Source organism: Telmatherina bonti (assembly GCF_933228915.1).
Source record: "Telmatherina bonti genome assembly, chromosome: 16".
Lineage (NCBI taxonomy): Eukaryota > Metazoa > Chordata > Actinopteri > Atheriniformes > Telmatherinidae > Telmatherina > Telmatherina bonti.
The window spans coordinates 20,255,985-20,277,720 of NC_136614.1; the positions used below are offsets into that span (position 1 = coordinate 20,255,985).

A 21,736-nucleotide genomic window follows, 5' to 3' on the forward strand; every position below is an offset into this window, starting at 1 on the left:
ACATCAGCAACACGATGCACAATGGACGTGTTTTTGCCGTTGTTTTGTTTTTAAGGCGTGATTGTTTGATCTCTTAAACGTTTGGCTGCGCATGATTGAATCTCTGATTGGTTGGGTGTGGGTTAAGTGCCTTGCTCAAAGGCATCCTGGCAGTGTTTGGGAAGAGAGACGCGAGGGCGGTTGGCTGCTGTATTGGGAAGTAGGGCGTTGAATGAAACGAGCGTGCAGCTATAAGTGAACTTCATGTAGACTTTATAAACCACTGGCACGTCTGGCCTCTTTCTCTCTGGCTTCCACGTCACAGTTGTGTGTCTTGTTTGCCCTGCAGGTCCACGTGGATATACCCCAGGTGTCGTGCCGGCAGGAAGCACTGACAGACAGCAGATAATATGCCTGCAGAGTTGGCACGGCTCACGCTATGTGGCACAATATGGCACGCGTAAAGATGGCTCTCTTCGCTCTCCTGTGTCTCTCCACATGTCTCTTTCACATTCCGGTGCTCTCACATAGCAGCAACATCTATGAGCGGTCGGTGGTCCCTCGCGCCGCGTCTCGCTCCGTGGCTCGGATGGACGGAGACGTGATCATCGGGGCACTATTTTCCGTCCACCACCAGCCGTCCGCAGAGAAAGTGGCCGAGCGGAAGTGCGGGGACGTCCGAGAGCAGTACGGCATCCAAAGGGTGGAGGCCATGTTCCACACGCTTGACCGGATCAACTCCGACCCAAACCTGCTCCCCAACATCAGCCTTGGCTGTGAGATCCGGGACTCCTGCTGGCACTCATCTGTTGCCCTGGAGCAGAGCATTGAGTTTATCAGGGACTCCCTCATCTCCATCCGGGATGACAAGGACGGGTCCAAGTGGTGTATTGACGGTACCCCGTCCAATCAACCACCACCATCCAAGAAACCCATCGCAGGAGTGATAGGACCCGGATCTAGCTCCGTGGCTATTCAGGTGCAAAACCTGTTACAGCTATTCAACATCCCGCAGATTGCCTACTCTGCCACCAGCATCGATCTGAGTGATAAGACTTTGTTCAAATACTTCCTGAGGGTCGTTCCTTCAGACACCCTCCAGGCCCGGGCCATGTTGGACATTGTCAAGCGCTACAACTGGACCTACGTGTCTGCAGTCCACACTGAGGGTGAGAGGCCACCACTAACTCCCCAAACTGTAAAATCACTTTCATTTCACAGCAATGTGTTGGCACTCAAGCTTTTTTTATTAGTGAACAAATTGTGCGACTAAAGTGACCCAGATACTTGTTGTGGTAGTTTTAATTAAGTATGGCATCAAAGTAATACTGTCATTAAGAGTGACACATAGCTTATTAGCTGTTATATTTATAGAAAGGGTGACCACTTTGACATGTCCAGGATCACATGCTGCCAATACCAGAAGTCCTTGGTGATAGAAATCCGTACTAAATACTGTATTCATTTAATCTTTAGTTGTGCATTCATGCAGGTTTTTATGTGTGTGTCTGTTGAGGGCAACTTGAAGTCATTCCTCAAACACTTTTTGTAAATGAGCCTGTTCATGCCTCAGTGTGTTAAAACTCTTCAAAGCCATTTTGAGTGTTTTCATACTTATTTAGTAATTTAGAGATTGCGTAAGTCATTATAGTATGCCACCAATTTGGCCATCAGTTTTTCAGTATGTGGAAACAAAGCTTGGCTATGCTGTCACAGGAATCACGGCAAGTTTCAATAGTGTAATGGAAGATGAGGTACCATTTCAGCATTAAAAATGTAGGTGTTCATTAGGAAAGGTTAAATGAATTATGTGGTTTAGTGAGGAGGGCAAGGACAAAGACAGACTGATGAATATTTGATTAGGTACAAGTTTTTTAAAATAAGTATCATATCATATTTTGTGTTATATATATATATATATATATATATATATTCCCTATATTCATTTTACAGAGGTTTCATATATGTATATATATATATATATATATATATATATATATATATATATATATATATATATATATATATAAAACCTCTGTAAAATGGTATTTCATTCCACAATTGCCTGATTTTCTTTGTGACAACTTTCTGCAACTGAGCAGCGCAGCAGTGTATCAGAGGAGGCAGGATATAAAAGGGAGAGACAAGTTGGGTAGACAAAGTAATTACTGTGAAATGAATTATGTCCATGGCTTTTCATTAACGTCTTGGTGAAACAGTCAGTGATGTGCACCCAAATTATGACTGACAGGCTACATTACCCAGGACCCCCCCCCCCCCCCCCCCCCCCCCCCCCCCCCCACCGCCACCCTCCCCCCAAAGGCACTGCAGACTCATGGGGAGTGCAAAACATCTTTGGAAAGTCTTATTATCTTATTATAGCTAGGTGCAGGAATGGGCTTTGACACAGGAGCTATCAGATAAATGAAGAGAGGGAGTTTGGGAAGCGTAGTACCTGGAGGTAGAACTAGGTGGCGTCAGCTGTCTGACCTTCCTGTGGGATCGCAGTTAAAATTAGGAGTAATAAGGGTCCAGTCTGGGGAGGGGAACTGGGTTGCATGCAACCAGTTCAATTAGTTGCAACGTCAGTTAAAAAATGTGTCTGTGCAGGCATATAATCTGCTGTCTTCTTTTAAATAAAGAAGCTCTTAGTATTAAGATCATGTGCTTTTTTAAAAAAATTAAAAAAAAAAAAAAAAATTAAATAAAAAAAAAAACTAGATAAAAAACAAAATGGAATTGCAGTTTGGAATCATGGTTAATAAGTGAAATTTGACATAATAATTCTAATATACGGTAAATCTTATTTTAAACAAGTTGCGTGTCAATCTGCTTTTTTGTGTTCTATCTTATGTGATCTCTGATTATGTGGTCACGACTAGAGTTTTCGCTCTCCACCACTCTAGACATGTTATAAATGCAGCTTGTTGCCCGTAGCAACAGCTCGGCCTGTGAAATTACATAAATTACCTGTCTTGATTATCATCTCTGTGGTGGGAATGCTCAGAGTGTGTTTTTGGTGGTCGTTGTCAAACGGGGTGTCAACTAATGCACCACCTCCCACCTGTCTCACAGCCTAGATGGAAAGTGATATAATTGGATATCATTATTTCCATTTACCAGAGGCAGAATGAAAAGAGGCAACTGAAAACATTATCAAAGGACTATTGGAAAACTGACACACGGGCGCCTTTGTGTGTCTGAGTAAATACATTATAGTGACATCTATTTCTGCTGCTATCCTTCCTTCTCCAGAAAACCGTGCCATGCGTAGACATCGTATTTTCTACTTAGTTCTCATATAAGAGCAGCGTGGCACAGAGTGCCTTCAGGAGCCTTGTCTCTCATTATGACAACTGCACAACAAATGTTTCCTGATTTTACAGTGAACTGCTTCAAATTTCCTTCTGATGGCATGCACATCCAAACACAAACAGCGTGTTCCAGTGTGCATAAGTGATGGACTGTCTGTGTAATCCACCTCTCAGGATGAGGACCTGTGGGTTTTATCAACAATCCAGACTGTGACACATTAGTCAAGCACTGCAGTCCACATAGTAAACAGAGGATTTAGGCTCAGCAGCTCTGCGTTGCTCAAAAATGGGGTTGTGTGGAGTTAATGACGATAGCCGTCTTTACCCCTTTCTGTGGCGATTGCCATCAGGAACCAGCAAACTCGGATGACGCTCATTATCAGCGGATCAGAGCTTCAGTTCTGCCAAGATTTGATGTAGGGAACAATTCCAAAAGGGTGTGCTTTGAGCATAACATTGATTGTCCATTGGTGAAATAATTAGATATGTATGGATGAAGGCAATTACTCACACTATTTAACAATGTCAGTGTTTTTTTTCTTTTCCAATGACAAGGCTTGTAATGATTTGTTATCTCTAATGGGTCATGTTTGATTCATAAAATAACACCTCAAGAATGAAATAAAGAAATATGATGAGCAGAAATGGATTTCACAAGAAAAATGCTTTTTGAGTTTAATCTCAGTGAGAACAAGATGCTCTCCTACTAAATTCCCACTTTTCTCACTCTCCATTTTCTTTATCACATTTAGGGAACTATGGAGAGAGCGGCATGGAGGCCTTCAAAGAGCTGGCCTCTCAAGAAGGCCTGTGCATCGCCCACTCGGACAAGATCTACAGTAACGCCGGCGAGAAACACTTTGATCGCCTTCTGAGGAAATTACGGGAACGTCTACCCAAAGCTCGTGTGGTGGTGTGCTTCTGCGAGGGTATGACCGTTCGTAGCCTCCTGATGGCCATGAGGCGACTTGGCGTGTTTGGGGAATTCCTTCTTATTGGCAGGTATGGACATGCATCTGCAGGTTTGCTTGTGTGTGCATTATTTTTTAGCCTTTAATTCACAGTTCAGAGCAACCCACCCCCCCTGAATGGAAAGGCCTCAGTTAACTGGCTTGGAGACTGTGACATGATGTGTTGTCTTTCTGAGGTGTATGTCACCAAGGCAACCAAAAAGAATTAGACCACATACCAATAGCACTGAATAGAAATGTTCTTCAGCAATGAATAATTGGTATTTTGGTCACAGACACACAGCTAGAGAGGGAATCAATGCTGCTAGTCTGTTTTCTACCTGTGTGTGGTTATTTTTTTTTTTAACCCTAAGGCTGTCATCTCACACTTGGCAATCACATATTTACCTAGTCACATTTGTTTGTACACATTCAGATAATATTTAGTCAACCCAAACCAATTATTCCCCACTTTTTAATGATTATCCTTCTTTCTCGTATGCTGTATATTTTTCCACTCTCTTTGTTTGTTTGTCAATGCTGAGTGACGGGAATCTTGCTTTAATCTTGGTCATGAAAACCATCTTATTACACCACAAAATAATCTGCAAGGAACATTTGCAGATGTTAGAATAAGTTGCAGTGTAGTCTATGCTACTTCTATATTCATTCATGCAGCATCTTTCTATCATGATTCCAGGAAGGGGAGGAGGATTTTGACACCTGTCTCTTGTAGGTCAGTTGGCAGCTGTGTGTTACAAGATAGGGACATAAAAAGTCAGCTTGGGATGACCAAAGCTTGCAGCCAGAGCCACCAGTACTCACTGGAGATGTGTTTAACTGCATGACAGCAATGCAGATCCTGAAAAAAAATTACATAATAAAACTTTAATCACTATTGTATATTCAGACATATTAAGATTTAGCTACTTCTAATGATTAAAGCCTGTATTGTTATTCATAAAAAATGTATAAATCCAATGAAAGAATAAAGTCATTTTAGATTTGGAACTTATTTCCATTTTCATCCTTTTGACAGTTTTTAGATTTTTTGTTAAGTTTCTGATTTAATGTGATCAGCCCTGTGATGCTTTGTTTCTAGGTTGCTCATGCAACAGATTTCACATAGTTTACTAAAAGCTCAGCTTGCATATGAATATTTCTTTCCGTTAAGTGATTCATGTTGTTAAAAGCAACATATTAAACTTGGATGTAGTTGTGAGATAAGAAAAATGACATAGTTATGACCTGCATCAAAAGAACAAAAAGTTGCATTGGGACAATCAGAATTAGTGACTAGTTATTATTTAATTCCTCTTCTCTATAGATGCATAAAAATCATTGCAGCAAGAAGTTAAAAACAATGCAGGAATAGTTTCTTTGTGTTCCAGTCAAACCAAATTGTCCAAGATGTTTGACACAATATGTCACTCACCCTCACAACAATCAATTTCACCTGTTGTTGTTGTTGACACTGTTGTATGAAAATGAGAACACATTTCTGTTCATGAAAAGGTATTTTATTTAGAGCAGATGGCACTTTATCATGGCCCAGTACACACTATTAAAGGAAAAAGGCCATAATTGGGTCAGATGACCTTCAGCTGCACATTTCTTTGGTGCCTCCACACGTGTTTTCCTGTATCACCAGTGTCCATTTCTGAGATTCATCCAAAACACATTTCAGATGTGAGCAGGGTGCATGGCTTTTTTTTTTTTTTACCTTACAGGTCTGTTGGACACTAATAAAATTCACATATTTTGATTTATGAGATTGCCTATCTTGCCAGACTCCAATCTTTGGCTTTGTGGCCAAAACATATAATTTTGGACCAGTCAGGATACTGTACTGATTATACTGGCAGCTATAGGTAGATTTTTGATTAGACAAAAACCAGGAAGAGCTTAACTTTTGACCTGCTCTATCTGTATGACATCACTGATTTCATCACATTATACTTATTTCAAAAGAGTCACCTTATTATGTTTTTAGGGAACTTCCTACATTTTTACAACACACCATCTGACATAAGGTACTCATATAGTTACTACTTAAAAAGTGGCAGGTGCCAGCTGAGCTAAAACATATTTTAATGAAATATAATGGTATTCACAGTTTGTCATTTATTGATCCTGCTTCATTCTGATTGGTATGTATTGCCACTTATGTCCTGTTCCTTTGCGAAGAACGACACCACCCAGATGTTTCAGGAATGAGAGTGATTCGGAACAAGCACAACTGCTTTAGTAAAACACTAAAAATTTCTGTCTTTGTGTGGACTTTTAAACTGCTTTGTTTTGGAGGTGCAGAAACTTGTTTCAGTTTAATTCTAGTGACACTGGACTATACACATACTCATGTATGCTGTCAGGGGTAATCGGTATGTCTGCAGGACAACAAAATTATATGTATTGCCAGCTGTGAAACTGGAAACTAAAAGGCAAAAAAAAGTAATGCATGAAACACAAGATTCATGATACATTTTTGCCCTTGTCAGATATAACTGTCTTGTGCGTAGCTGCACACATTTGGACACTCTCTGATCTGATCTACACATCCCATGTTAAAGCAGTTATATCTTATTTCTGTTTTTTATCAGGGAGGAATATTTCCCTATCATCTGTATTATCTCCCACTGATAGAAGAAAAGTGAAGGTAAAATCTGGCTCTGTGTTCAGCGCATCCATGCATCTCTAGGTTCTCAGCAGGGGATGGCAGTCTTTCTTTTCAAATGCCTTTTAAATTATCTATTATAATGACACTCTATGATTGGCCACATTGGTTCCTATATCTCTCCTTTTTTCTTCCCTCCATAGGAGATGGAAAAGTGTGTCTTTTTTTAGCTTCTGTAGAAGTCTCCATGGGCAGAAGAAATGCTTTTGGGTCACAGAGAAAAAGAAGGAGGTAGAGAGACAGAGTGTGTAAAATGACAGAGCAAGTCTGGGCCAACACAGATGCCATGCCATGTGTGAAGCTGAAATAAGCTGGCAGCCAGGTATTAGCTCGTCAAAGGGGAACTTGTTGTCTTAATTTATGTTTTCACCAATACTTTCGCCTCAAAAGAGGCCTCTTTTTTATTGCTTGTGCAGTTTCACGTGTGTCTGTGCGCATGTGTTTGCATGTATGCAGAGTTACAGAGGAAGCTGTAGAGAAGAGTTTAGAGAAATTCAAGTCAAGTCTTGTGTGCTTAAATGTTTTACTGTAAATAGAAGGAAAAAAGAAGAAGAAAAATAAAAATAATTGGTGTTTATCTCAAAAAGTTACCATATAAAGCTTAAAACGATATTACCAGTAGTGAAATGGTCATGTTGGAAAAGGAATTTATTTTAGCTCAAACCATAATTACCGTCTCATTTAAAGCAATGCTTTATTTTTCCCATTTAGTAAAAGTTTCTGTCTTTTGCCTCAGAATGACGTGAAAAATGTTTTTGTAAAATGTTGTGCAGCCGATGGAATCTCAGTTGGTCTCACAAAGGCGTCCTGCTGAAAATGCAGCACTTACAGCCACTTTTTCCCAAACCTTACATCCTTCTTGTGCATCTTATCTTTGTGGCTTGTTAAATGATAAACTTCCCAGTGATTTCTGCCCAATAATTTCTGCTTTTCTTAGCTGTATTTCCTTAATACCACTTATATGAGCGCCACACAGGAAGGCATTGGGATTCAAATTTAAGGGTAAGAAGAAAAATATGATTGTTTCAGTTGGAGGACTTGTTATGATCTTAATTGTATTTGGAGAAAACCTACAAAATAAGATGAACCAGAAGAAGTTAACCAGGCATGCAGCTAGAGAAAATCCTCTTCATTCCATGCTCTGTGAGCATCATGAAACATGTCAGAGGCAGACAAAAACACTATACAGGAGTGTCTATGAACTGCAAGTGGTTTGAATCTGAAAGCTTTTGTTTTTGCTGTTCAGCTAACCTGCTCTTCAGATAAGGGCCAGGTGTGGCAAGCACGCTTGACTCACTTCATCCCTTATCTGCAAACTCTACCCTGCATCACTTCAGCATTTTACATCCACTCTGCTCTGCTCTTGTTGGTCAGAGTCTCTTGTCTCTGTATTGTGAGTCATATTATTTCCAATCAGCTTCCTCTGTTTCTGTAAAACACATTCAGAGGCAACATTTATCCAAAGCTAACTTCAGGAGTGCAGAATATATGTGTGATGGTGTATTATAGCTTCTTGCTGTTGTTGCCTTTAAGTATATGTCAAAGTGAAATTGTTTCAATTAATAAACCCCCTCCTGCAGAGGGATTAGACAGAAATGACTGTATAGGGAGGTGTGCAGCTAAGAAGAGTCGTTCAGTTTCGCAATGAACTAGTTGCAGATGGAGACTTATATCAGGATTCCTGACAGAAACACCTACGGAGTATATAAGTAAAGAAAGAGAGAATATAGAGCTAATAAGGCAAAGTTGTAATTGTTTATAATTACTAGTATTGTCTTTGGGATGTAAGATAATATGCTTATCAGCAAGTTAAACAGTTTTTTTTTTGTATGAAAAAAGGGGGAAAATACAAAGATTTCCCTTGTAGGGCTATGTTTTAAGCAAAAAGAAACATAAAAATTGCCATTAGCAAGCATTGGTTTTAAAATTGTCAGCAGCTGTGTTACAGTCCACGTATGCATTTTAACGTCATCCTTAAATCTGATGACACACCAGGTTCTTAACTATTTTGAGTCTTGCTTTGCTGTAATAACTTTCGGCACAGCCTCCATTAAACTTGATTAGAAAAAACTGCTATGATAAGCCCGTCCTTCACCCCTTCTGAACAGCATTTCGGAATGCATTTCTTTACTGTGAAGAAGTATTGTCTGAACATCACACAGAAGCTCCAGCAGACTTATAGTGACTTATAATTAAAAAAAAAGTTTACAGCTAAGTATAAGACATGATTTGCTCTCTACAGCTAATCCCCCCCCCCCCCCCCCCCCCTTTTTTTTTTTTTTTTTTGATGGCAACACGTTTTGCATGGCTGCTGTAAGTGGCTAGTTTGTGCCATAGCTGCTTGCTTGCGTTTGCCTCTAACAATGGCAACTGCAAAAACATTTTTGCAGATGTAGAAAATAGAAATATGAGTCATTTTTCACATTGCTCATAAATTATGTCACCTTGGCAATAGGAGTGTCATATCTCTAAGGCATTATGGTTTTAGAGGACAGAGAAAACATATTTTTTTGTTTACAGTAGAGATTTGAAGCCTGGTTGTGGTTATAACTGTCCAAAGTCTCAAAGTTTTGGCTCTATAACTTCTTAATACGATGTTGCTGTGCTATTTTAATTACGTTTTGCATCTTCCAGATTTAAACTTAGAATTAAAAATTGTTCCTGTGATTAAGGCTGTTTTGTTTTTCCTCATTAAATACACTTTAGATTAAAGCAATGTCTATTTGAACAACAGTGTTAATGGAAATCAATTTTCATTTTCACGATTTAATACCTGTTGTGCATCAAAACTGGCATTTCTTCCCATTGATAGTCAGATTAATGGTGGTCGTTCATGAATGGTCCATGGCTGACCTGAGCGAGATCAGTGTGCAACAATCCCTGCAGTGTTGCACTGTTGGAATAATTGTGATTTGTTTGTCCAGCTACATAACATCTCTATTCAGGCCAGCCTCAAAAGCATTTATCTGCAGTTAATTTAGTCATAGAAAACATATAAAGATAAGAGATTTCTTTTGAGATTTCTTCTTCTAAGCGTGCTACCCAACTAAGAAAAAACAGGATTGTTTACACCTTGTAGTTTTATTTATCGTAAAATAATTGTAAAAAAATATCGGTTGATATTTCCATGTCTGTGAGCTTTAAACATCTATTTGTAACTGAACAACAGGATAGTACTTTAAAATCGCCCCCTCCTCAAGAAGGAGGCCTGTGTGCCAAAGCAAGAAACACAACAGCATTGCTAACTGTGAGGGTGTCATCTAAATGAATGAACAATATCATGTGGGAAAAGTGTGTGAGAGAGAGTTTGATGCTGTTAAAAGGAAGCATAATTATTATTCCTTGTAATTTCACAAAGGAGGGCAACATACAGTGACTCCCAGGAGCCTATATTAATCCATATCGAACATTTTATTTAGTCTCTGCTCTTTTTCAATAGCTCTATTGTCCCCGTGTGATTTCTTGTTGATGTAGTTTCTCCATTATGAAGATCTTTTTTAGCGGCTATATATATAAAATCCTGTGAAATAATATATATTCAGTGCTGGGAAGTATATTGAGCACAGCACAAAATTGTAAAAGATTTCTTTTGAATCTTTAAGACAAAAGAAAAAGCAGTGATGTAGCAACATCTGATGAAAACAGGCCTCCTGATACTGACATTTGAGTCATAGCTAACTCATTTTTAACTCAAGAACAAGCTCTCTCACGACTGAATGCGTTTAATCCCTGCAGCATGTAAAAAGAGGTCCATGTCTAAAAATGTGACCTCTTTGACATTTGTGCTGTGAATTACACCACACTCATGCCGTGTACAGAAGTCAAACTCATTTCTACGGAAGTCAAATTTCAGCTCTTACATGTAGATGAATAGCAAACCCCTCTAAAGAATACAGTATGCCAAGCCATGTTAGATATGTTTCAGAGCAGTCAAAAGGGAGGTTTTAATAATTCATGAAGCGCATTTAAAAATTGCTAAGTTGTGCGTGCAAAAACTACGTGTGAGCTAATGATGTGAGGGGTGCATTTTGAAAATATTTAGCAGTGTGTATTTTCTTTTCTTTTTCTTCATGCTACAATTTCCCTGGGGCCAACACCATTAAACTGAGTTTAAAATGTTACAAGGAAGCTCAGAATCCTGAATGATCATTTCCACCCACTCACTTATACAAAGAAATTACCATGGTATTCAAGTCTGTCTGCTGAGCTGTAGGTTTTGCAGCTTTTTTACAACCAGATTTACATTTACCGTACAGTTTCTTTTGTTTTCACCCCCTCCGCTGCTTGTTCCTCTTTACCAAGTTTCTGAATGGTGGCATACAGTGAATTCACCTACTCATTTGCCTGTCTGCTTGCTCTCTTGCAATTAGCAACATCCGCTGTCTCTCCTCCTCTAATGCTGCTTGAATGCTGTTATTACTAAACGCCATTTGCATAAGCTGCTTTTCCACATGTAACGCTCATTTCTGTCCCCCGTCTTACACACATGGCTTTTGGTGCGGGTCCAGTTTTGAATGCCATAGTCTTGTTTATTATTTCATTCTTGAGGAAATGGACGCTCAGATAGCATTGTGGATGTTTCACTTCTCTGACTGCTTGATACCAGTCAATAAAAGGTTTTGGCTGTGTCTGTGAGATTGCTGGGAGGTGCATAGCTAGCTGGGAATCTGTTTTGTGTGTGTCACATGAATTTCTGCATTTGGCTGTCCCATTTAATTTTCTGCGAGAAAGAGACGGAGGTTTTGCTCCAAGCTTGAATAAATGAAATGTTTAGGGCTACACAGAAAGAGAGGCGTTGTGGAGATGACACATTTCTCTGCCTTTTCCTGCCATCTCTATAGCTCTCATCTACTCTCCATCTTAGGAGGGAGGATGCAGAGGATATGGAATTTTGCCTGTTTTCTTCTTTATACAAGTAATTTGGCAGATAGCTGAACATGAGCAAAGAAAGACAGCCCTGGAAATAAGGCAAAAATTAAACGAGTGTCTTTGCCATCCAGAGCTGTGGCTGTGCAAAGCACATAGAAACCGTTTCCAAGCATAAGCCATCGCTCTGGATCAAACCTTTTCCAAGTGTTTCAAAATGTAAGAAAAGACTTTGAATATTAAGATTCAGGAAATGTAAAATGGCAATAAATTATTTCTGTGCTTTAATCCAACACTCTGCTTTGCATAGGGAGGAAGGGATATTAGCCTGATTTATATAAGACAGTGTTTGACTAAAACCAGGGTTTTATTTTCTTCATTCAACAATATCCTTACATTAAATACATTATATCTATACATTATACATTGCATTACCCAAAAACAGCTTTGCATTTCATGGTTCTGGCTTGGCTTACCCTTTAGAAACATCTTTTTTTTAAAAAAAAGAAAAGAAAAGAAAAAATGTTTTATTAGAGCATACCGTGAATTTCAAATAAAACATTGTAGCAAAGCTGGAATAAATGTGTTCTATTACATAGAAATATGCACATGCCTTAAAAATGAATGAAGAGAACTCAAATGAAAAAATAATATTGGAGAAAGTCATTATGTGTCTGACAAAAATTGATGAATCTTGATAAACACTTGAGGCTTTACAGGCAGTCCCCAGGGGACAAAGCTCCAGTGGGCAATTGCTGGACAGTAAAATATAATAAGCTGCATATACCATCAGTTGCTTGGTGGTTGTGTTCATTTTACCAGACTCAATATGTAAACATGTTCATAAGTAGTACCTGTAACATTTAATAGAAATAACACAGACTGTAGCTCCACTCAAACTATTGATTCTCAGGAAAACTGCAGGGATTTTGTAGCTTCTCATCACGCCGGATCCAAGATTCCTCTATTTTACTGTACAAAGCATGAAGCCCTTTTCAGCAGCCCTGATGGATTTACAGATATAAACAGCACAATCCATGATAGCAGTGCAATCAGTTGAAAAATGTATAGTTTTTAGAGTCTCTTGACAATATGTTGGTTTTGTATCTTCAGACACATTGTGAGCCCTGCTGAGGTTATTTTCCTGGACCAGATGTACAAGCTTCCTTTGCTCTTGGCAATGGGCTGTAGTTTCCTTAGAACTTTTGAAAAAAATAATCTAATTCTTTTAGACATTGGACATTGTGGGAAAGATGTTTGTAGCTGTGGTCAACCCTGCACAACCTGCCACTCTCCCCAAACAGAGAGTTTGTCATTGCTTCTTTTGTTGCCTGGTGTTACCAAGACAGATGTTCAGACATTTCTCTTCATATTTCACTGTTATAATTTATTTTTATTTAGCCTTAATAATGACAAATCTTGCTGTTTCTGATGCAGTACAACAAACCTAAAGTATTATTCTACTAGTATTGTATTTCATATAATATATAAAAGTATATTGGTTTTCTTAAAAGTTTTCACAGAAACCAAAATACAGAATTTTTTTTTAGTTTTTCACCACTGTTTGTTCAGATTTAGTGATTTTTTTTCTTAAAGTTATTTCAAACATGAATTATTATAAGTTCTTTTAGCAGAGTTGGATTTACTGCATGACAACAATAATGAAAAAAAAAAGACTTGTGAGCTGCTTGTTCCACAGTCTCCATGGAGATATTGTTTGACCTCACGATGGAGATGGTGTGATCGTCTCACTGCAGATCTTTCATGCACTCCGTCAGCAGCTCTCCACACAATACAAGACAATAGTCTCTTCTCAGAAAATATGGCTGACATTTGAAAAATTCTCTCAAACAACAACAGAAACTAAGATTGCAATTACATGAAAAGGACACACTGTTGACATTCATGCAGCAGCGGCAGAGTTCCTGGCAGACATGTGGCTCTGGAAAGTGCATTCAAGTTAGGTCAGGATTTGTGATTGCATCTGTTTGTCTTCCACTTAGCAATAGAGCACAATGAGCCACATCTGAATATTCATAACACGCTTCTCATGTTAATTGAAAGCAGCCACACATTGTCAAGGACATCTCTGTCTTCCAGTTGATGCCTTGTGTTCCTGAGTACAAGGGGACAGCTGAACGACATTGGAGTGATCAAAAATAGCACACAGACCTCAGATCTGGACATAGTTGTCACGTGCTGATTAGTACAAAGCTGTAATGTTTTCTTGTACAGACAGTAGAAACAAAAGGGAACTTTTTTGGAATGGTTCATAAGCACAAGATCAAAAGAAAAGAACCTTTTTTCACTTATTTATCTCTTCACTGAAAAGGCCTCACATCTTTTATAGCACAATGAGCTTTTTTGGTGCCACAGTTGAGTTAATTTCAGTCATTGTTTTGGAAGAAGTTTTGCATTATTACACAGTATTACTGTGTAAGTGCAGCAGCACCAGGCTATAACTTTATCAAAGTGAATATGAAAAATGAATCTCATAGTTTTAAATATTGTAATAACAAACAACCACAAGCTTCAAGGCATTTTAAAATATAGAAAAAATTAAACAGCCCTTTAAAACAGTTCTACATTAAATTGGCCAAGTCATTAAGATCTTATCACCACTCGTCCATAAGCACAGACCTTTGTCATCGGGATTAGTGAATTAATGTCTTAGCAGTAAAATGTAAAAAGGATATTCTTCCTTTTTTTCCCCCCAGTCTTCCCTGTGAAGGTGGAGGACACCGATCTCCCAGCTCAAAGTGGGGCATGATGAATAAATAAAAGTAGCCTGGATGAGCTTTTAAAAGCTCCACAGCCCACCCAGGGCCTGCGTGTCACCTCAGGAGAGTCCTTTTGCTGCTGCCATGAAACCAACAAGCAAACATAACTCCTGTTTTAAGATAGGAATAATAAAAAAGGAGGAGATAAAAGTGAGGAGAATGATAAGCTCACAAGGGAGGAGGTTTTGGCATTGCAGCCTTAGTACTCATTTGAGGAAATAAAGCAGTTCTTCAGCTACAAAAATGGCTCTGAATTCATTTGTAATACCTTGGGATCAGCATGGAGATAAATTACCTTCAAGAGGGATTTTCCTGAGAGTAACCCAAAAATTCTGGGTAAACATTTGACTTTCTGTACAGAAGTGTACGATCAAAGTGTTGTGTAAAATGTAAATATGAACAGAATACAATTATATGCAAATGCTTTTAAACTTTTTTTAATAGAATACACTACAAAGACAAGATAGTTACAGCTCAAACTGAATCATACATACACAATCAACATACACACACACATATATATATACATACATATATATATATATATATATATATATATATATATATATATATATATATATATATATACACATATATGTGTGTGTATATATGTGTATATATATATATATGTGTGTGTATATATATATATATATATATATATATATATATATATATGTGTATACATATATATATATATATATATATATATATGCGCAGAGTCCGCATTACTGCAGACGCCGCACCGATCCGTCTGTCGATCTCGCGCTCCATCCTTCCCTCACTCGTGAACAAGACCCCGAGATATTTAAACTCCTCCACTTGAGGCAGGACCTGACCCCCGACCCGGAGAGGGCAATCCACCCTATTCCGGCTGAGGACCATGGTCTCAGATTTTGAGGTGCTGATTCTCATCCCAGCCGCTTCACACTCGGCCACGAATCGCTCAAGCGAGAGCTGGAGATCATGACCAGATGAAGCCAACAGGACCACGTCATCCGCAAAAAGCAGGGACCCAATCCTGAGGCCACCAAGTCGGATCCCCTCAACACCTCGGCTGCGCCTAGAAATTCTGTCCATATAAGTTATGAACAGAATCGGTGATAAAGGGCAGCCTTGGCGGAGTCCAACCCTCACCGGAAACGGATCCGACTTACTACCGGCAATGCGGACCAAGCTCTGACACCTGTCGTACAGGGACCGGACAGCTCGTACAAGGGGGTCCGGTAACCCATACTCCCGGAGTACCCCCCACAGGAGCCCCCGGGGGACACGGTCGAATGCCTTCTCCAGGTCCACAAAGCACATGTAGACTGGTTGGGCAAACTCCCATGCCCCCTCCAGGACCCCAGAGAGGGTATAGAGCTGGTCCACTGTTCCGCGACCAGGACGAAAACCACACTGCTCCTCCTCAATCCGGGATTCGACTATCCGGCAGACCCTCCTCTCCAGGACCCCTGAATAGACCTTACATGGGAGGCTGAGGAGTGTGATTCCCCTGTAATTGGAACACACCCTCCGGTCCCCCTTCTTAAAAAGGGGGACCACCACCCCAGTCTGCCAATCCAGCGGTACTGCCCCCGATGTCCACGCGATGCTGCAGAGGCGTGTCAGCCAGGACAGCCCCACAGCATCCAGAGCCTTAAGGAACTCCGGGCAGATCTCATCCATCCCCGGGGCCTTGCCGCCAAGGAGCTTTTTGACCACCTCAGCGACTTCAGCCCCAGAGATAGGAGAGTCCACCCCTGAGTCCACCAGCTCTGCTCCCTCATGGGAAGACATGTTGGTAGGATTGAGGAGGTCTTCGAAGTATTCCCTCCACCGACCCACAACGTCCCGAGTTGAGGTCAGCAGCTCCCCACCTCCACTGTACACAGTATTGATGGAGCACCGCTTCCCCCTCCTGAGCCGCTGGATGGTGGACCAGAATCTCCTCGAAGCCGTCCGGAAGTCTTTCTCCATGGCCTCGCCGAACTCCTCCCATGCCCGAGTTTTTGCCTTGCCAACAGCCGAAGCCGCATGCCGCTTAGCCCGCCGGTACCCATCAGCTGCCTCCAGAGTCCCACAGGCCAAGAAGGCTCGATAGGACTCCTTCTTCAGCTTGACGGCATCCCTCACTGCTGGTGTCCACCAACGAGTCCTGGGATTACCGCCACGACAGGCACCAACTACCTTACAGCCACAGCTCCGGCTGGCCGCCTCAGCAATAGAGGCACGGAACACAGCCCATTCGGACTCAATGTCCCCCGCCTCACTCGGGACATGTTCGAAGCTCTGCTGAAGGTGGGAGTTGAAGCTCGCTCTGACAGGGGACTCAGCCAGACGTTCCCAGCAGACCCTCACAACACGTTTGGGCCTGCCAGCTCTGACCGGCTTCCTCCCCCACCATCTGAGCCAACTCACCACCAGGTGGTGATCAGTTGACAGCTCCGCCCCCCTCTTCACCCGAGTGTCCAAGGCATGTGGCCGCAGGTCCGACGATACGACTACAAAGTCGATCATTGAACTGCGGCCCAGGGAATCCTGATGCCAGGTGTACATATGGACACTCTTATGCTGGAACATGGTGTTCGTTATAGACAATCCATGACGAGCACAGAAGTCCAATAACAAAACACCACTTGGGTTCAGAGGGGGGGGACCATGCCTCCCAATCACTCCCCTCCAGGTCTCACTGTCATTGCCCACGTGAGCATTGAAGTCCCCCAGCAGAACAATGGAGTCCCCAGAAGGAGCACCCTCCAGCACTCCCTCCAAGGACTCCAGAAAGGGTGGGTACTCTGAACTGCTGTTCGGTGCATAAGCACAGACAACAGTCAGGACCCGTCCCCCCACCCAGAGGCGGAGGGAAACTACCTTTTCATCCACCGGGGTAAACCCCAACGTGCAGGCACCAAGCTGGGGGCTGATGAGAATGCCCACACCTGCTCGGCGCCTCTCACCATGAGCAACTCCAGAGTGGAAGAAGGTCCAGCCCCTCTCGAGGGTACTGGTTCCAGAGCCCAAGCCATGCGTCGAGGTGAGTCCAACTATATCTAGTCAGAACCGCTCAACCTCGCGCACAAGCTCAGGCTCCTTCCCCACCAGAGAGGTGACGTTCCACGTCCCTAGAGCCAGCTTCTGCAGCCGGGGATCGGACCGCCAGGGTCCCCGCCCCTTGCTGCCGCCCAGCTCACATTGCACCCGACCCCTACGGCTCCTCCCGCAGATGGTGAGCCCACGGGAGGTATATATATATATATATATATATATATATATATATATATATATATATATATATATATATATATATATATATGTATATACATATATATGTGTATATATATATATATATATATATATATATATATATATATATATAAATATCAACGACTTAAAACAATACTGTTATGATTATTATTCATAATAGTTTACTTTTATAATCATACCAAATTGCTTTTTATAATCTGTGAATTACAAACAGCTAAAACAGCTAAAAAGTTTTTCATTAACTTTTATTTCCACATTTGCACAGAGCAATTAGGAAGCTCTAAGCTCCCATATCCTCCACTTCCTCTCTTTAAAATAACTCTTCTCATTCATCCTCCTGGGGGAACAGCGCATGTGATTAAATCTCTGCCCTGCCAATTAATTCATGGCTTCATAAATATACAGTTGTGCTGTCAAACTGGAACTGGATCATCTGGCAGAGTCACAGGAGCTCTCTGTTTACACACTTGTATACACGTCAGTAAATTGTCCAGCTGTCGACAAGCTGTGCTCATTTAAACAATGCTGCGCATCAACAAGTTTCAGTAAATCACTGAAAAATCACTTCCTGTGGCATGTGGTGTAAGGCCTGCTTACTTCACTTGCAAGCAAAAAAAAAAGAGAGTTAAATGCTTACTTAACATTTTTAATGGGTGTGTTTGTTAAGAAGTTTGCTTTCTTAAGAGTTTCCTCAGGCTTGAGGGTTTTACTTATTTTCCTCCACCTTGCCTGAAGCAATGGATCACAAGTCCTGATTCGTAGGGCTCTCTGAGGGCGTTTGTCATTGTAATTGTTAAAATGTTTAACCAGCTTTCATCAGCTTTGTGTGTGTGTGTGTGTGGGGGGGGGGGGGGGGGGGGGGGATTTGTACATATTAACAAGCAAACAGAAACCAGAGAAAATATGAAAGTCTCCACTTAAATGCAATTCTTTTAGTCAATCCCAAAGTTGATTAAACATTTAACTTCTATGTTTCACAATGAAAAAGGGAGTTTTTTTTCCTCCTCTGGGGATTACATCAGCATGCACAGATGTGCAGCCAAATCAATCCACTGAGCACACTAGTTTCATGGTTTGCTGGCAATAAACGTTCAGCCCACCTAATGCAGTGTCTTAACTCCCAGATCTAATGTTTAAGAAAGCACATAAAAGTCCAAGTTGTGTCAGGTGCCGCCTAACCAACTAGTGATTGAAGTGTATAAAGGTTTTCTTAAAAGCTGCAAACTTTATCTTTTTCGCGACTCGAAGAAGGAATCATCCACATTCTGGCAGCAGATTTGGGAGTTCACTTTCAGTCCATATTTACCTTGATGAGTTCCACCTTAACCCTATAAATAGCTGCCCATGCCAGAACCCTGCCACCGCCCTGCAAGAGCTGGACTCAAATTGGTTCAACCATCTGCTCCATCAACCAGAATCATGCTCATTCAGTCTGAACAGAAATCCTCCATCCAGGTTGTTGTTGTTGTTTTGTAACCCAGCCATGATGCCACAGCTAATGACTGAGCACTTGTCACTTTATATTTCTGCACTGCAGGTGTGCTGTAGTTTTTTTTTTTTTAAATCTGCTTGCACTGGAGAGGATAATGGTTTGCAGATCTCTAACTGACAACTTTTGATGGGACCAATGTTTTCTGTCAATAAGGCAGGTGCAACAGCCCTTCACATCTCCAGCTAGTCCTTTTCTAACTGGAGACTAATTTGCCTGTTTAAACTCATGCAAATATTTGTTTCCAAATGCAAATTACCAGGTGATTTCATTTTAACACCCCCACTTGATCAGATTCATCCGTATGTCTTCTGTAGCCACACAGGTTATTCGAACAGATCTTGGTTGTGAATATATTTCAATGGGGGCATGAAATTAAAAAGTAAATCTCACAGCTCATGTTAAAAGAACCATGATATATTTCATATTTGAGGTTTTATGCCTTGTAGGAACGTTAATGACTGAATCAGTTCAGGTGAGCATTGCTTTATAGTCAAACTTCCTGCTTCTGTGTATGCAGAGAACCAGCTGCAAAAGTAATAACACGCTTCAGCAGCAGTGACTCCTTAATCTACTTAAACAGGTGTTTCTCTGGTCTATCCAACCCATTTTATGTAATAATGGGCCTTTCAATATGCAGTGTGAAGGTGCAGAACATTGAGGTGACACCATATTTTGTTCCATTGGTTGTCCCTCGCGCGGCCTGAGAGCTTTGATGAGGTGTTTGGAGTTCTGCCAGACGGTACTATTCTGAGAGGGTTGTGTGAGAAGAGAATGTCATTTTACTTCATCATAAACTGCACTGTGAGACACAGTCAAGCATGCCCTCAGTATGCCGTGCATTATTCATGGAGAGTGTTAAACAGCACTCTTCCTGTCTCTCTTTCACTTTCTGTCTTTATTTAAGAACTGGCTGCTTCCATCTCCTCATTTAGAGCAAATGTGCTGAACGCAAATTGTACTGGACGTCATTAAATGTATTTAATTGGCGGGCTTATGAAATGCGCTCTGCAGATACTTGGGTACATTTTTAAATCTTAGTGTGTGAGACTGTCTTTGTGTCTCTGCACCGCTCGGAATGAATAATTGAGGGAGGGACAGAGCCGGTAGTCACTTGAAGTGAATGAAGGAAATGTGACTCGGCCCAATGATGTTCACGTGTTTCTAACTCAGTCAGTCAAGTGGAAAGGATGACTCAGTTTAATAGTCCTTTTTAAATAGTCAGCAAAAAATACAGCAAATTATTTGTGGACGTTATTGTAGGGCTATCGATATGTATAATTACTGCTATAATGAAATGAGGTTAAAATGTTCAAAGAAAGCATAGATTTAAAGTTAAAAAATTGTTATGATGACTCACCATAGAGTAAAGTAAAGCGAGTGTGTCTTAAACATGAATTCCCTCTAAGACCAAGAATATGCTTTTTAACTGTGTTTCCAACCAGCTCTGTCATGAGCATAATATTGTTCACATGCTTGCTTGTGCACTGCACTGGTTACCAGAGGATTCAGTGAGGGGTCACATTAGAGACTCAGACTGCATGGATTTGCAGAAATTAGTTTCAGTAGACTGGTGGTTGATGACATTTCTGAGCCAAGTCTGAACCAAACGCAAAGCAAAACAACTGGCCAGGGTGCCGCTGGCCACTTTGGAAATTTGATTGGACATTTCAGGTGCCAGCTCAGTTGTTAAACAAGCCTCTGAAGGAAGTCCGGAAAGTTTTCCAAACACAGTTGAATCTCCAGTGTCAATACCTGGGCATGTTGCCATAGAGATGGATTTGAGTGTGCTGGTGTGTCCACTTCTAGACTTCACAGCATAAAAGAAGGTGGTTTATAACTCAATGGAGTTTTTATTCTCCTGAAATCCTTTTATTTGTCGTTACAGATCAGCAGACGGTAACTCTGTCTATTACATCAGCCAATCAGTCTAATCCAGCAGCTACTGTGCAAAATCATTCTGTTGTCTGATCTGAAACCACTGATGGTGTGCAAGATGAAACAAATTAAACAAATTTAATATTCTTTCGTGCACTCAGCAAAAAACTAAAACACAGATCTGAGCTGGAAGTTAGATCTGAAGGGGGCGTGGCTCTTCCAGAAAAGTGTTAATAGTTCTAGTTTACATGAGAACACGTAGCTGATGAGGTGCTGATCAGCCACCCACTGACCAGGAAGAGACAGACTCTCGCCCCAATGTAAACCTAGCCACACAAGTCATTGAACTGGCAGACAAGCCATTGATCCCCCTACAAACACACCAAGTCCCACACAAACAAGCAACTTACCTTTATATGGACCTTGTTGAACTTATTGCAAATATTTTCACTTGATGATCCAGATCTATTATGTGTTTCACTAGTATGAACACAGTTCGCAGCAGTGTAAGAGAGAGGAACAGAGTAATTTTCTGTCTTCTGTCTGATAAAGTCTTGCCT

At 40.9% G+C, this 21,736-nt stretch overlaps 1 protein-coding gene across 1 annotated transcript in view; it reads left to right on the plus strand.

Moving 5' to 3' along the window:
* Positions 1 to 418: 418 nt before the first annotated feature.
* The window catches only part of grm1a (glutamate receptor, metabotropic 1a), a gene marked incomplete at both ends in the record, with an annotated part of 37,002 nt that continues 15,684 nt past the window's right edge, over positions 419 to 21,736 (plus strand). Inside the window, 2 exons of the mRNA XM_079256016.1 lie at positions 419 to 1,148; positions 4,046 to 4,295. Coding sequence (XP_079112142.1) covers positions 419 to 1,148; positions 4,046 to 4,295 — 980 coding nt within the window. The remainder of the gene's footprint in view (positions 1,149 to 4,045; positions 4,296 to 21,736) is intronic.